This window comes from Hippocampus zosterae, chromosome 1, assembly GCF_025434085.1.
Source record: "Hippocampus zosterae strain Florida chromosome 1, ASM2543408v3, whole genome shotgun sequence".
Classification (NCBI taxonomy): domain Eukaryota; kingdom Metazoa; phylum Chordata; class Actinopteri; order Syngnathiformes; family Syngnathidae; genus Hippocampus; species Hippocampus zosterae.
Genome location: NC_067451.1, coordinates 3,409,564 through 3,425,866, shown reverse-complemented (window position 1 = coordinate 3,425,866; position 16,303 = coordinate 3,409,564). Strand labels below are relative to the sequence as shown.

The following is a 16,303-nucleotide window of genomic DNA, read 5'->3' as shown; positions in this document are numbered from 1 at the left end:
GCGCGTTGCCTTGAAGTGGTTTTGTTGGAGTGTTTGAGACGCCCCGAGGACATGCTCGCCGATAGGCGGCGAGACAAAAGCGCGCACGCATGCATGCACAGCACGCGCGCACGCCGTGCACGTGCACGCACTCTTTTGTACGGACTAAGATCCCTGGCTCAGTGCACTGACCTGGAACTGACTTCTATACACAACAACCACCAGAGTGAGAGAGATGACCCCGTGTGTGTGAGTGTGTGCGTGTGTATGAAGGAACGCATGCATGTTTCTTGTGTTTATGTCTATGTGTGTGTGTGTGTGTGTGTGTGTGTGTGTGTGTGTGTGTGTGTGTGTGTGTGTGTGTGTGTGTGTGTGTTTATGAAGGAATGCATGCATGCTTTTTGTGTCCATGTGTGTGTGTGTGTGTGTGTGTGCGTGCGTGTGTGTGTTGATTTTGCCCCAGCCACGGTTGACGGCCTTGAAGGAATGCTCATTACACACACACACAGTCACACACACACACACACACACACACACAGTACCGTAATGTACAGTACAGTTGTCCGCAGGCTATGAAGAACACACGACGGGGACTGGCGGGTTCCGCCAGTCGGCCAAGTGGCCCGACGTTCGAGGAGCCGGGCTAGAGACGACGAAGCGCCGGCGGTGGTCCTGCTTCAAAAGTTAACGTCCCCCCCCCAAGCATCGCGGGGACCAATTCCCGGCCCGACGCTAACAGTCGGCTGCTTGACTCGGACGCGAGCGGAAGCCGATCGATAGAAAGGGAGAGCTGCGAGACTGTTCCCCATCACGACTATCAAACCAAGATCGATGGCTTTCCGCTGTGTCCACGGTTACCGAGCATCGACCCCCCCTCCCCCCCGTCGCTAATGGCGACCGAGGAACCTTGGGAATTAGCGCGTGATTGATTGACAGCCTGCCTCAAAGACACTTGCATCATCACAACCTGCCTGCGAGTGTGCTCACAATACGCTTAGCTTTCGCTTTTCCTAATCCTTGGATACCGTTTGCTTTTCATCCCCGCGTCCTACGTTCATCCTTCAACTAATTCTCTCAATTGCGATGAGCGACGGATCTTTTCTAAATTGATGAATAAATATTCATAGATGGGTGATTAAAATAAAGATAAGATATCCTTTATTCGTCCCACACTGGGGAAATTTACATTTAAATTTACATTTAATTGTTCATCAATGTTTCAGAATAAAAGAAAGAGTCAAATGATAAACACCAAATGTAATGGCAGTATTAATAAACGACTTGTACAATCCATGAGCAAAGCTAAAATCATTAAAAGTGATCAAAAAAACAAAAATGCTCATGATTTAAAATGCTATTATATAAGACACTTGGCTTCTTAGGCTAAAGTACCTAATGGATTAGCATTTCTTTTCAGTTTTGGACCTCTGTCTTTCGCAACGACCACGTTTCAGGTTAGCTTAGCAGTTAGCATGGCTTCTTCTCATCCAGCCCTTTGTGATCGTGGCACTCATTGGCGCCATTGAGGCAAGTATTGTCGACTTAGTGTTTCGCCATGCTAGCAAGCTAGCTGCGTCTCGTAGCACCTTAGCGCCTAGCTTTCCTATTGTGTTTAGCGAGGACAACCGACGTAGAGGTAGTTTTCGAGCATTGGGTCAGAATTTGAGGCATTGAAATGGCGGTTTGAAGTGGTGGGGGGGGGCGGGGGGGGGGGGGGGGGGGTCATGACAAAGTAGTCGAACCCCCCCCCCCCCCCCCCCCCCCCCCCGTCAGACCCCATGAGCGTGAAACTCAGCCCATTTGGCTCCTCAATATTTGATGGCGCCTCCGATCGAGCGAGTGCACTCTGAGTGACACTTTGAATAAAACTAACAGCAAAAGAGAGGAATTGCTCTTTGTGTTCTGGATTTAGAAAGGCACTATTCTCTTTTCTTTTTTTTTTTCTTTATTCTCCCGTGAGCGCAGAGTTCGAAAAATGTCATGGGCGCGCCCTCCGCGCTTAAGTCGGCCATCTTTTACTCTCTCCAGCGGGCCGAGACGCCATTTTGTTATCGGTTGCCAGATGACTGAAACTTTCACTCAAATGATGTGGGCAAGGAAAGTCCCACGTCACTCACTCAACAATATACAAATACTGGGTGGGGGGGGGACTTCAACATAATAGCATTTGAACTCATTTAAATGGGTAAACTTGATTTGACATGTGAAAAAGAATGAGCAAAGGTGAAAAAGCGTTAAAAGCACTTTAGCTTTTCTTACTCTCTCTCTCTCTCTCTTCCTCCCCCTCCTGATCGCCCATCACAACTCTCTGCAGGTGCACATGAGGGTCTTCAGATGAGTGCTTATTCTTTTCACAAGAAGATTGAAACCACTTCATCTGTAATCAACGCAACACTCCCGAGCGTGTGTGTGTGTGTGTGTGTGTGTGTGTGTGTGTGTGCCTGCGCCTGCTTATCAGTGCAATAAGTTGTTGCGAGCAAGCAGGGTGGCTTTCTGCATTCTAGGAAGTGATGCGTGCGCTATGTGTGCGCGCGTGTCGAAGAGACAAGGCAGAGCATTGAGCTGTTTAGTGGGCGTGTGAATTAACAAGTCAAATGAGCGGCACAAAGAGCACCCTGAGAGGTTAGCGCGCACACGCCGAACCTGAGCGTCGCCGTGTCAGTGTCGGCGAGCACGCGGCCAACTAGAGTGACGATGCTTCCACGAAATTGTCCGCAGTTGTTGATGCTTGTTTGTCTATATTAGAATTTACAATCATCTAATCGGCAAGTATTTTGAAAAGATGTATTGCGCCATCTGGTGAATTGGTTATCTTTTTTGGGGGGGCTGATCAGTCCCAAAAATCCGACAAGCCGAGAGTCAGTCTTTATCTTCAACTCAAAAGCTGTGCTGATCTCAAGTCGAAAGCGAGGCAATGCCGCCGTCTCAAGGGATCAGTGTTCATCGTTAACATTGGTTTCCGAAGCCGAAATTCACAGACATGCTCGGCCAGACGCTCTTCCACGGAAAGGGGCGAGAGAACAACGGGCACAACGACAGCAGTATCAACAGCGATCCCATTTGTATCAAGTGTCGACATTTTTAAATGATACCATTCCTCAAACAATCCCAACGCCCCATATACGAAGTAAAGACTTCCCCTTTCTTCCCAACCATGACAGGAACAAACTGGTGGCAGGGCAAATTTACCATAAAAATAAATTTAAAACCTCCCCAGCCTTCATCGCCACCTCGCCTGTCTGACCGCCTTTCGCCCCCCCCCCCACCCCGCCCCAAACTGCCTCTTTGCGTTCACCGTTTTCCAGCCGCGTGATAAATGTCCATCTGCGATTGGCCGACGCCCCCTGCGATGCCCCCCGCGCTCGCCGCCGAGTCGTAAACAACAGCTCGTCTCCCCCGGCAACCGGGCGTCTCCATGGACGCGAGGGCCGCCTCGACGATGTTCGTGCGCGCGATGTTGAGGCCGAGTGCGACGTGAGCGCTGCCAAGTGCGCGCGTGCGAGTGTGTGTGTGTGTGCACTAATGAGCGATCATAAGTGAGCAAATGTTTTCTCTGGGATCCGCAAATACACACACATACCTGGTGTGTGTGTGTGTGTGTGTGTGTGTGTCATTAGTATGCCACAGTGAGCCGTGTCCATATGTCACTAAACACAAGCATGTTTTATTAATCCTGCAATGGGGAGGAAGAGGAGGAGGAGGAGGACGAGGCGATGGCGTGAACGAGGAAGAGGAGTGAGAGAACTCCGAAAAAGTGGCAAGGCGAAAGGAGAGAGGAGGCCGAGAGCGGGAGGAAGGAGACCAGGGGTATCGGAGAGGCCGAGCAAAAGCCGGTGGGAGGGGGGGGAGATGGACAGATGGAGGAGCGGGACCCAGGAGACGAGTCATTCATCACACCAGCATGCCGCCTGCACTCGTTCACCTCCTATCTCCCTCTGTCAGGTCTTTCTCTTCCCTTCCTGCATCTCGTCTTTCATCCCTCCATCTTTCCAGCCACTTGCTTGCTACTCACATCTGGTCTAATTGCCCCCGCCCCCCAAACCCCTCCACACAGCGCCATGTCGTCCCCCTCCTCGGCGTTACAAAGGGAGGCGAGACAAGGAAAGAGATTCTGACCGGTGTGAGACAGCAGGTTGGGGGACAGCAGGCCGGAGAGGCCCGGGTGAAGAAGCCTCGGGCTGTCCTGGATGCCGGCGGCGGAAGAACAGCGCTTGGGAGGACGACCCGGACGAGAGCTGCAGGCGGGAGGCACAGAGAGGAGAAATCAGAAAAGGCCGTCATTGGTGACGGAAAGATCGCGGCAACGTCGGGTTTGTGAATTGGACTCACCACCTGGGCGGAGCCATTTTGAAACATGAGATCATTACGACTTCGCTCAATGCGTTTTTTTATTTTATTTTTTTAACAAAGACAAGCGATTAAAAAAAAAAACTATTGCAGATGTATTCTACATCAATGTTTTGGTCTTCTAAATTAGGCTTTCACTAAAATCAAGGCTAATGCCTCATTGCTAAGCCATGAACAACGCTAAAAAAAAAACTATACACGAGTTTATTTACTCCAATTAAAGCTGTGAACTTGCTAAACAGTTTGACTTGAACGTTCACTTGGACATCCAGGGCACGACCGATTCATTAGCCGACCGATTTAATTGGCCGATATTAAAAACAGACGATATTAGCGCCATGAAGCTAAGCTAGCTAAGCTAGTCCCCCACCATTACCCCCTCCCTCATACATTCCCTTGATTCACCGTGTGTCTTGTGACCTGTTGTAACTGTCACATGCTTGCGCAGGAGTTGCCTCACTCAAATTATCCTCAAAATGAGGGTAGTTCGAGCGTGGGGTTTTTTTCTCCCTCTCTCCCTCCCCTGTGGTTTCTTCCTGACCTCCGGGTTGAGTGAACGCTAGCGCGTTCTGGCTGCCGCTGCTCAACCCGTATTGTTGTGTGTTTTTTGTGATTGTAAAGTGTCCTTCAGTGTCTTGAAAGGCGCTTATAAATAAAATGTATTATTATTATTAAAATCGGCTTTTCTTTTTATGAAGATGATGATATTCAAGCACTCATGCCAAAAAAAGAATCGGCAAACATCTCACATGTTGTAAAGTTGAACAAAGACTAAAGGAAAACAGTTGGTGTAAAATCAGTAAAGCACCAAAGTTATTTTATTCCTTATATACAGTTCTTAGCTCATCAACCGAATAATTGTTGAACTGAATTTCTGCCGAATATCTGCATCAGCCTAAAAAAAAATCCATATCAGTAGGGCCTGACTGATTAATTTGCTGGCCGATTTGTTTGGCTGATAAGTATTTGGCAAAAATAAAATTACCAAAATGCCCCATTTTTGTTTTTTGTTTTTGTTTTTTGGGGGGTTGTTTTGTATTTTCACACATTATAGGAATAAAAAGACATTCAAACATTCCAGCCAATCATATGTCAAGAGTTAAAGGACCAGAAAATAAGATTATTTGATTCAGAAATGTCATAAATAAACATTCACAGACTCCCCATACACCACCGAAAAAAAGAATCCACATCCGCTGGAATGGAGTCGTGGCGTTTCCATTCATTTCGACCCACCACGGGGACCACCTGTCCCCTTTTGACCTTGGAAGCACTTTATTGTGAAGGGGAAGCGGCGACACACTCAAACATGACCGCCACGCACTCAGCTGACAACTAAACATAAAACCCAAGCAGGCCAGCTTGCGGCGGGGCGGCTCACGCTAACAGATGGCCTCGCAAAGTCATTTACACCTAGCAAGGGAAGAAAAAAACAAAAAAAAGATGCGAGAGGACCAAGACGCGTCTCTGCAAAACATTTCCGCCGTCATGCGACTCTTCAGAAAATGGGATCGATGCTGGCCAGGACTTTTGAGGCTGGTCCCGCTGGAAGGAGCGCCGTAGAGGGTGTGAAAAAGATGTGGCGAGTAAAGCGGCGTTTCGTGAATGTGAAAGCAAAACGGCATGAAGGAGGAGACGAGACCTTTGCATTTCATCTGAACTCAGATTCACCTCTCGACGTCACACTATTCCATGACCGTGTGTGTGTGTGTGTGTGTGTGTGTGTGTGTGTACAAAAGACACATGATAGCACCTTCTCATTACAGTTCTTTGTTCTGTTTGTGTGTGTGTGTGTGCCCCGTCGGGTTGCCATATGTCGGGTATTAATCCTCGTCAATGGTCCACTCGCTCTTCCACACAAAGAGCATGTCACACACACTCGCGCGCACACACACTGACCTACTTTGTAAATTCATTTGGTAACCTTGAGTGTGGCGAAAGCCTTAAATAGACATTTGTCCTCCTTGCCACAGGGGCCGGCAAACTGACTGGAGTCGCCAAACAGTCGCGCTCAGGACGCGCGGCGCTTTATTGTCTTAAGGCGCTCGCGTGCACACACACACACACACACACAAACACACACGCGCAACAATCTGACAAGCCACCTTGAAGTAAGTCTTCCCGCTCGGACACGCGCACCATCTCCTGTGCTCCCGAATGGCCGTTTCTATGGCGACCGAGCCTTGATCAATACTTCGTCATTGACTCTGATGGCCGTTCAGGGTCGGTCTCACACACACACACACACACACACACACACACACAGGAAAAGCATGGCGGTGAATAAGCACGGATTGGCGAATCCGTTTGACAGATTGATTTAGCAGGAGACGAGCAGAGGTCAGACACGCGCACTCGCAGACAGCAGCGCGGTTTATCAAAGGCGGGGACGGTCAATACGTTGGTCCGAGCGAGAGGTCGCCCCTCTTTAGCGAGCATCTTTCATCTTGCTCGCATCCCTCCATCCGTTTGTGCGGCTCATCTGTCCATTTCCTCTCCGGGACTCTTCCTCATGCCTCAATGCCGGTCAATTCAAGAGTCGATAAGTGCCGCTTTGGTACAACGGGATTACTGCTATTCACATCTTTGGCTTGGAGTATGGACTTATTTGGCGGACAACCTATTGTTTTTGACGAGAGGGCGGAGAAATGGATGCGTGATTGTCAACTGACATGACCAATCAACTCGTCGATGAATCGACTAGTCCACATTTAACGCTTGAAGCTCAACATCTGGCTAAGCGTGAGCCGGTTAACGGCGAGCGGCTAAGCTGAGCTCACGTTCGCCGACACCCACGGCACTCACCGGGGCCTTTTCAAGCCACACACATTCAAATTAAACACCCAGAGTGTGCAAATGTAAGGATGGCGATCCTCAATTGCAGCGTAACCGTGGAAAAATCTATTTTGAGACGATTGATTGACTTTGACGGAACTTTCATCACATTATAGTTGCCTCCAGAAAGATCTTTAGTTTTTCACACGCACACAAACACACACACACACATCATAATCATGGACCCTCACACCCAAAGAGAGATGGATGTTTACGTTCCTCCGAGCTTGATTGGGCAGACGAATGACTTCATCTTCTGTACGTGCGCGTGTGAAGTGTGAAAGGAAGATGGACGGGGCGAGGAAACCGATAACAAATATTGATCGATACGAGAAGTAGAGCGAAAATAATTTGAAGAGGAGGGGTGGGGGAGAGAATAGCACCTCAAAAGAAACAGGAAGTGGAATTGACTGATGACACGCCTCACTTCCTGCCCCTTTCCAGAAGATCTGTCCATCTATCTACCCGTTCTTACAGAGGAACAGGTGTGCTTCGGGATAGGAGGCAAAAAAACACTCTTGCATATTTAACCAGCATCCATTAAATATTAAACAGTTCTCACACACACACACACACCACACACACACACACACACACGGACACATATTCGCTGACGAGACAAGTTATACAGGTCGATGGGCTAACGTGTGTCTGCATGTCTCTACAAGTGTGTGTGTGTGTGTGTGGGGGGGGGGCTTCAAGCATCATTAGCTTACTTCCTCGGCATGTTAGCAAACACGCGCGCGCGCAAGGCTCTCTCTCACATGTTAGTATTTAGGAAGCAAAACCATAAAAGAGCCCCACGCCCGGCCGGAACTCTCTTTTGAAGCTCCCCAAAAGAAAGTGCAACAACAGGAAGTTTTCATAGAGAGAAGGCGGCGCCATTTTCATCATTTTCATTAAACAAAAAAAAAAACAGGAACATAAGCAAACCAACCGCAACAATCGATTCTGAAAAACTGTCCAAATGCGATTCGCTCCCTGGTTGCGATTTAATTTGTGATGTTTTTGGGTGTTGTTTTTTTTTTTTTCAAAACAAGACCAGATTTTACATTTAGCAAATATTTGGGGTTTGACTTTTGCTAGATGTTTGCGAGCTGAGCCCGTAGGGACTGTGATGTCATTTACAGTCGACGGCAAAATTTTTGCTTTATTCATATTCCACAAAATTAATACTAATCCGAATCCTGTTCTTAGACCAGTGAGGGCGCATAGAACATCCATCCATCCATTTTCCGAACCGCTTGATCCTCACTAGGGTCGCGGGGGGTGCTGGAGCCTATCCCAGCCGTCTTCGGGCAGTAGGCGGGGGACACCCTGAATCGGTTTTCAGCCAATCGCAGGGCACACAGAGACGAACAACCATTCACACTCACACTCACACCTAGGGACAATTTAGAGCGTCCAATCAGCCTGCCACGCATGTTTTTGGAATGTGGGAGGAAACCGGAGCACCCGGAGAAAACCCACGCAGGCCCGGGGAGAACATGCAAACTCCACACAGGGAGGCCGGAGCTGGAATCGAACCCGGTACCTCTGCACTGTGAAGCCGACGTGCTAACCGCTGGACTACCGGGCCGCCCCGCATATAACATATTGTCAAGAAATTTGGCGATAATTATTTTTTATTTTTTACGTTTCAAGTTACGCTTTGCCTTTTTGGGGGTGTTAAAATACAATTACAGTGGGTTTAAAAAGTGTGGATTAGAATGTCCAAATCATGAGGGAGCGATAAAACTATATATAATTTTTTTTGGGGGGGGGATTATACATATGTCAGATTTTCATCCATCGCGGGGCAGGTGTGTCATATATCGCCCGCGATAAACGGGGCTTCGCTGTAGTTAATTTTCAGCCCCTCAGTCCCTCTCTCACTCAACCCCTTCCCCCCCCCCCCTTCCCGGCCGTTAAGCCAGTGTAATGTAAATGATGTGCCATCGATCGCCCCTGACAGTGCAAGGACGCTCACCTCTCTCCTCTTCTTCTTCCTCCTCCTCGTCGCCCTGTCATCTCTCCCCCCCCCCCCTCCCCCACACCTTTCATCTCTCGCTCTCTTTCTCTCCCCCATAAGTCGATGCCTCGCTCGCCCGCCTGTCATCTTTCATCCCTCTTCCGTGTTCCTCCTCTTGCCATCACTTAAGTCCTCCTTCACTCCTCACTGCCGCCATCTTTTATCTCTCAGTCGGCCAAGCCGGGTGGGGATGAAGGCGTGGAAGTCGGTGGCCTTAAAGAGAACGTCAACGTCCAGCAGACGTGGCGATCGTACGCAAACATGGCGGGATCATACGCACAAGTTCGGGGAAGTAGTTGGGGAGTAGAAAATAAGAGTGAGGAAAATACATTGTAGATTAGAGATACCTAAAAATAAATTTTAGTTCCAAAGTATGTCCCACTATTGCACCACATGTCACGGCGAGAGTTTTCCTGTATGCCTTCATCCTATTTTGCCCCCTCGATGACATTCCTGTCCGACTCAGAGGGTGTCATCCTCCTTTTCTGCTGAGTCGGTGCTTGACACACGCGCGCGTACGTACGTGCGCACACACCACAGCTGTTGAGATTTTTTTTTTTTGGGTGGAAGGGTGGGGCTGGGGGGGCTTTATTGGATTGTCTGTGTCCTCTATTTGGATAAGGAGAAAGACGCGAGGGCGCAAGGAGAGGAAAAGGGATGAGAAAAATTTGAGGATAGTGGAAAAGTCAAATGATTGTGTTGTCAACTTCAGCATGACGGCCCAAATTGGAGCGTGTGTGTGTGTGTGTGTGTCTTGTTAACATGTGCTCTCTGTCCACAAACACGCACTGAGAGAGGTAAAGCCTGGATCCGACAATAAGTCCAGTTTTATGACTCGTGTATAACACCAACAGCTGAATCAATATTAGTTTACACTGGGTCACAGTGGACACACACACACAACCACGCACACACACACACACGCACCTATCTCTCACTGCGCTTTCATGAATACACATCACATCCCCCAGAATGTATTATTACTGCTGATTTACACACTCACACCATTTTTGGAAAATGGAGAATAACCTGGTCATTTAAGACGTGTGCACACATGCATGCGCGCACACACACACACACACACACACTCGTCAAGCTTAGTATAATACTACAGGGATGGGTGTGTAGCGATACCAGGTATCAAGCAGGAACGGGTATTATATCAAGGTATCGAGTTCTCGCGGAGGCTGCTGATACCATCTGCCAATACTTAAGGAAAAAAACAAACCTCGAGGGGTTTGACAAATTGACAAATCACCATATGTGTGTCAGATCAGAAATAAAGAACGATTGTTGCTCACAACTATCTGCTGGTGTGTAATTTGAATTTTCATGTGTGGAAAATTATTGGGGCGGCCCGGTAGTCCAGTGGTTAGCACGTCGGCTTCACAGTGCAGAGGTACCGGGTTCGATTCCAGGTCCGGCCTCCCTGTGTGGAGTTTGCATGTTCTCCCCGGGCCTGCGTGGGTTTTCTCCGGGTGCTCCGGTTTCCTCCCACATTCCAAAAACATGCGTGGCAGGCTGATTGAACACACTAAATTGTCCCTAGGTGTGAGTGTGAGTGTGCATGGTTGTTCGTTTCTGTGTGCCCTGCGATTGGCTGGCAACCGATTCAGGGTTCCCCCGCCTACTGCCCGAGGACAGCTGGGATAGGCTCCAGCACCCCCCGCGACCCTCGTGAGGATCAAGCGGCTCGGAAGATGAATGAATGAATGAATGAAAATTATTGGTGGTATCGGCACTCAGTATCGGGATCGGCGAGTACTAAAAAGTGACTTATACCGGTACTGAACATCATCATAAGCACACATATAGGCATAAAACTTGGGATACGCAAAAAAAGACACAATACAATAAATACACAAACACATACACGTACAACAGACTTATGATACACACACACACACAAAAACAAACTATTATGATCGGGAAGAGTCAAGCAATAAAACTGGCCATAGTTGTAAAGTTTTACGGTGCTAAATTAACCCGTCTGGCGAATGAAACGATATACGAACAGCTCCCAAGCCGCGTAAGGCGAAAACAAAAAAGAGCCAGAAAAGTACAAACCATGCAAAATGCTACAAACTCAACAATCTCATCACCTTGCAAAATCTGTCACAAAGTGCTTCTGGACTTCCTCCAGTAGCGGGCGCTCTCGTCTCTGGTGACCACTCGCGAGGCGCTCAACGGTCCCGGAAGGGGAAGGGCCGAGTGGAACGTTACGCTCCAAAAGACAAAGTGACACGGCATGTCCCGTCAGGAGCTCCCGCACCAGCAGACGTGTCATTCCGCATGTAAGGACGCGCGGTGAGCCCCAAAACACAGCAAGACTCCCGTCAAGATCCGCTGTCACTTCCTCCATGACGAAAAAAAAAGCCTTAAGTAACCGGCGTGACCAAAGTGGCTCACGCGGTCATGGCCTTGCCGGACACAGCGTTGGACCAGCCGCCCGGGGAAAGAACTTTGTCTCGTGACTCCGAGTCTGCCGCGCGGTGCCGAGTCAACGTCCGTATTCGGTTGAGACAGTGGCAGGACGTCAGTTGGATAGTCGGGGGGGTTATATAGTTGAAGCTAAATGGGCTAGCACCAGTGATTCTGAAGACCCTGGGCAAATTAGCGTGACATGGCAACACATGGAGGCTGAAATGTGATTGGACAAAAAAAAGAATTAATTAAAAAAATATATATAATAATATATTATTGACAAGGGCAGCCCGGTAGTCCAGTGGTTAGCACGTCGGCTTCACAGTGCAGAGGTACCGGGTTCGATTCCAGCTCCGGCCTCCCTGTGTGGAGTTTGCATGTTCTCCCCAGGCTTGCGTGGGTTTTCTGCGGGTGCTCCGGTTTCCTCCCACATTCCAAAAACATGCATGGCAGGCTGATTGGACGCTCTAAATTGTCCCTCGGTGTGAGCGTGAGTGCGAGTGCGAATGGTTGTTCGTTTCTGTGTGCCCTGCGATTGGCTGGCAACCGATTCAGGGTGTCCCCCGCCTACTGCCCGGAGACGGCTGGGATGGGCTCCAGCACCCCCCGCGACCCTAGTGAGGATCAAGCGGCTCGGAAGACGAATGAATGAATGAATGGATTATTGACAAGGAATGCAGGCGGTGCAGAGAACTGCTATGCATTGAAGAGAATAGACTGTTTGAAATATTAGAAATTAGGTTACGGCACACGCTGCTTAGCTGTTAGCATGTGGCCGGGGGGCCAGGGGGAGCGGGGGCAAAAGAATGTGGCGAGCCATTTTGTAGGTCACTCCAAACAAAGCGTACGGGAAGTACAAACACAGCACAAATAATATCGCTGTTTTCATCCTCCGTGGCAGGAAACGCTTGCTCTTAATGTGTGCGGCCTGAATCCAAACACAAACTTTCTCATGTTCATCACGCACACGCCGATGTCCGAGCGCGCAAAAATAAACGCCGATAATCGCGAGGACACACATTCCATCTCCCTTTACATACCCGTGTGTGAAAGAGAGGGAGGGGTGGGGGGGTGTAGAAAAGAAAAATCTACAATCATGGGTGAGATTTGTCCCGTCCCGAAGGAATGCAAACAACAACAGTGCACACACAAAGTGAAGGAAACACCAAAGTGGAATAACTCAGAAAAGAAGGAGAAAGCTAAAAGAAAGACACTGGGAGAAGGAATGAATCATTTGAAGCGAGGAAGACAAAGATGTGTGACGGGAGAGCTGAAAAGAGAAGTAGTGGGAGGGACTGATTAATGAGCAACCACGAGGAGGAAGACATTCAGTCCAGTCAATCTCTAGAAATGCTCCAATTCAAAAGCTGACTCCTTTCCCATCAATGTCGCAAGGTCTTTCCGACTTGATAGTTTTCGTCTTGAGCAGGTTGAGCGGCAATGTGAAAAGTAGTCGTGTTTCTCACTCCTGCTCTGCCGGGTCCAAAGCGAAGCAGATCGCATTTAGTTTGACCCTGCGAAACTGCGACCAAAAATATATATATATATATATATATATATATATATATATATATATACATATATATATATATATAGACCCGTCTCGCGGGAGCCTGCAGGAAATAGATGGTGCTCTATTTGGGAGACTTGGGCCCGCAATTGGAATCACTTCAACAAGGAGGATGTGAACATAAGCATGAGAAACAGCACATTCGGCTGTGATATTTTGACACAGGCGTTCCGCAGGGTTCTTATTTAAGTCACTCATTGTACGGAGGAGTTTTACTTTGGTTTCTTTATTAAGACAACACTTAATCAACTGAGCTAGTTGATACATGAAGCTCAAATGTGATGATGATGTGTCTGAGTTTGCGCGGGTGGACAAAGGAGCCACTGAAGCATGAATTCACAAAAAGGATAGAGACGAAATATGGCTGAGTGAAAATGTCACGGTGCCATCTGACTCCAGGAAATAGTTGGCGGTCTGTTTGGGAGACGTGCAATTGGAATCACTTCAACATGGACGATGTGAACAACAGCATGAGAAACAGCACATTCGGCTGTGATATTTTGACACAGGCGTTCCGCAGGGTTCTTATTTAAGTCACTCATTGTACGGAGGAGTTTTACTTTGGTTTCTTTATCTAGACAACACTTAATCAACTGAGCTTGTTGATACATGAAGCTCAAATGTGATGATGATGTGTCTGAGTTTGCGCGGGTGGACAAAGGAGCCACTGAAGCATGAATTCACAAAAAGGATAGAGACGAAATATGGCTGAGTGAAAATGTCACGGTGCCATCTGACTCCAGGAAATAGTTGGCGGTCTGTTCGGGAGACGTGCAATTGGAATCACTTCAACATGGACGACGTGAACAACAGCATGAGAAACAGCACATTCGTTTGTGATAGTTGACACTGGCGTTCCACAGGGCTCTTGTTTAAGTCACCTTCTGAGCAGAGGAGTTTTACTTTTGTCTCTGCATTCAGATGACACAATTACTGAGCTAGTTGATACAAGTACAAAAAAAAAAAAAAGTAACGTGAATTTGAGCTTCCCTGGATGGATAAAGGAACTGCTGGAGCATGAAACCACACAGAAAGACGAGAGAAGGAAAATGGATGAGTGAATGACATGGCGGGAATAGGGAGAGAGACAGAGACACAGAGAGAGAGAGAGAGAGAAAGCCACCAGGTCACCGTCAAGCGGGGGGAGTTTTTTTTTTTTAACCCAGAAAGAAACAGACACCAATGTCATTGTTTTCATTGTCTAATTCCAAGCACAGGGAGGAGGTGGAGGAGCTGGATGGAAGGATGGGGGAGGAGGCGGCAACATGAGACCTGAGAGGGATTCACATTCTTGCCTTCAGTTTGGACACTTGTGCGCGTGTACGTGATACCTCCACGATTCCATGACGAAAATCCAAGTTGTCGTTTTGAGACTGGCCACACAAATTCACTTCACATGAGCCTTGCGATAAGAGAGACGGTCCCAAACTAAGTCTAATTTTACTCCACGCTGCAAAAAGGGTTCACAGACGCAAATATGGCCTGCGTCAACAAATGTTATTTCTGCTTATTTTTTTTGCGAAAGGACGCAATATTTATCCCAGGTTGTGTTACGGCCACCACGCTGAAGAACTTTCCGTTCCAAACTCTCACAACCAACCACTTCAACATTCAGCTATTAAACATTTCTAAAGGGGGTGGCAATTACTCCCCCCACACCCCCACACCCCCAGATTGACCCCAGCTACAATTGTTGCAGCGACAATAGCAGCTAGCACCAACGCTCACGTTTGATATTGAAAAACCAAATTCACAGTGGGTGTCGTTTTCAAGACAAACGCGCTCACACACACAGGCTTGCTTACATAGACTGTCTTGTAAACCGCAATAAAACCAAACACACACTTAGACTCGGAGGACGAATTATTGTGAGATTTACGGTGTGTGTGTGTGTGTGTGTGCGTGTGTTTATACGCGTCTTTTATAGGAGTTGTAAATTTGGCTGCCGGCATTGTTTTTATCAGCATATTTGCAAGCTGTTTAGCCAACGGTGCAGATGTCACTATTACGACCGCACATGCATACACACACGCTAAACAATACACACAAGGAAGTTGACACTGTGTGTGTGTGCGTGTGTGTGTGTGTGTGTGTGTAAAATCCTCTATAGGTTCACCTTGTGGAGTGTTTTTAATGTTTGTGCAGAGCTCTCACACATAAGCTTCCACTTTTTCCCCCCACCCACTTTTTAAGCAGATGCGTGTTCAATGTGCATTCAAGCGAGTGTGTGAAGGTCAGTAGGAGTGTGTGTGTGTGTGTGTGTGTGTGTGTGCGTGTGTGTGTTATTTGATTAATGCTGAAAACTGCACAGTGTTTAGAAAGAGGTCACAACCTTTCGGCTTCCATTCAATCAGACGTCGAGCGAGCAAAAACCTCCATCTTGCTAGCACGTGCGCGCACAGAGGCGCTACATGCTAACAGTGATTAAGCTCAGGGGTTCCTTTTGTGTCTTTGTGGTTGAAAATGACATTGTCATTAAAAAAAAAAAGAAAAAGAAAACCCAATCCAAATGTTGTCCAAAAGTTGCTTAATTTGTTTCTGTATGGTTACAGTTATTTTTTTCAGTTTTTTATGACCAACTTTGGGCTCTTTGCGCTGACTGATCTCCACTTTGTCTGAGTCGACACTTTAGAATTTTTTTTTTGTTGTTGTTGTTGTTTGGGGGTTGGGGGGGGGCTCTCCCGCCTCATCTTCGCACTCTTTCTTCATTTGCTCGCCGCAGCGCTCAGCTCTTTGAAGCTCCCCTTTAGCCCCCGCGGCCCCAGCCAATTACGCTCTGTTTGTCCACCCGTTTTCAATAAAAATGCTCCCTCCCGCCCTCCCTTTACCCTCCGTCCACCTCCGGCTGCTTCCGTCCACTCCAGCCATCCTCCTCCTCCTCATCATCATGCCTCCGCCTCCTCCCTCTGCTCTCCTTTTTCATTTTTAATTAACTTCTTTTGTAACTTGAAAGCAACCTACCCCCAAACACCACCCCACCCACACACACTCCACCACGGTGCCTCCTGACACACACACACACACACACACACATTCATGTGTAAGTGGAGGTTAAACAGGCTATTTACATTTCAGTTACAGGCAGATAGCAAATAAATGATTAATGAGGCCGCAGATTAGCAGTGCGGAGGTTATTT

At 48.0% G+C, this 16,303-nt stretch overlaps 2 protein-coding genes across 3 annotated transcripts in view; one reads left to right on the top strand and one right to left on the bottom strand.

Annotated features, from left to right (window-relative positions):
- cnpy3 (canopy FGF signaling regulator 3) overlaps positions 1-16,303 on the top strand; it is a 43,636-nt gene that overhangs the window by 16,495 nt on the left and 10,838 nt on the right. The window lies entirely within an intron of this gene.
- The window catches only part of LOC127601670 (dachshund homolog 2-like), a 33,482-nt gene that overhangs the window by 10,590 nt on the left and 6,589 nt on the right, over positions 1-16,303 (bottom strand). For both annotated transcript variants that reach the window (XM_052067169.1, XM_052067179.1), the window contains exon 2: positions 4,096-4,214. In XM_052067169.1, coding sequence (XP_051923129.1) covers positions 4,096-4,214 — 119 coding nt within the window. The remainder of the gene's footprint in view (positions 1-4,095; positions 4,215-16,303) is intronic.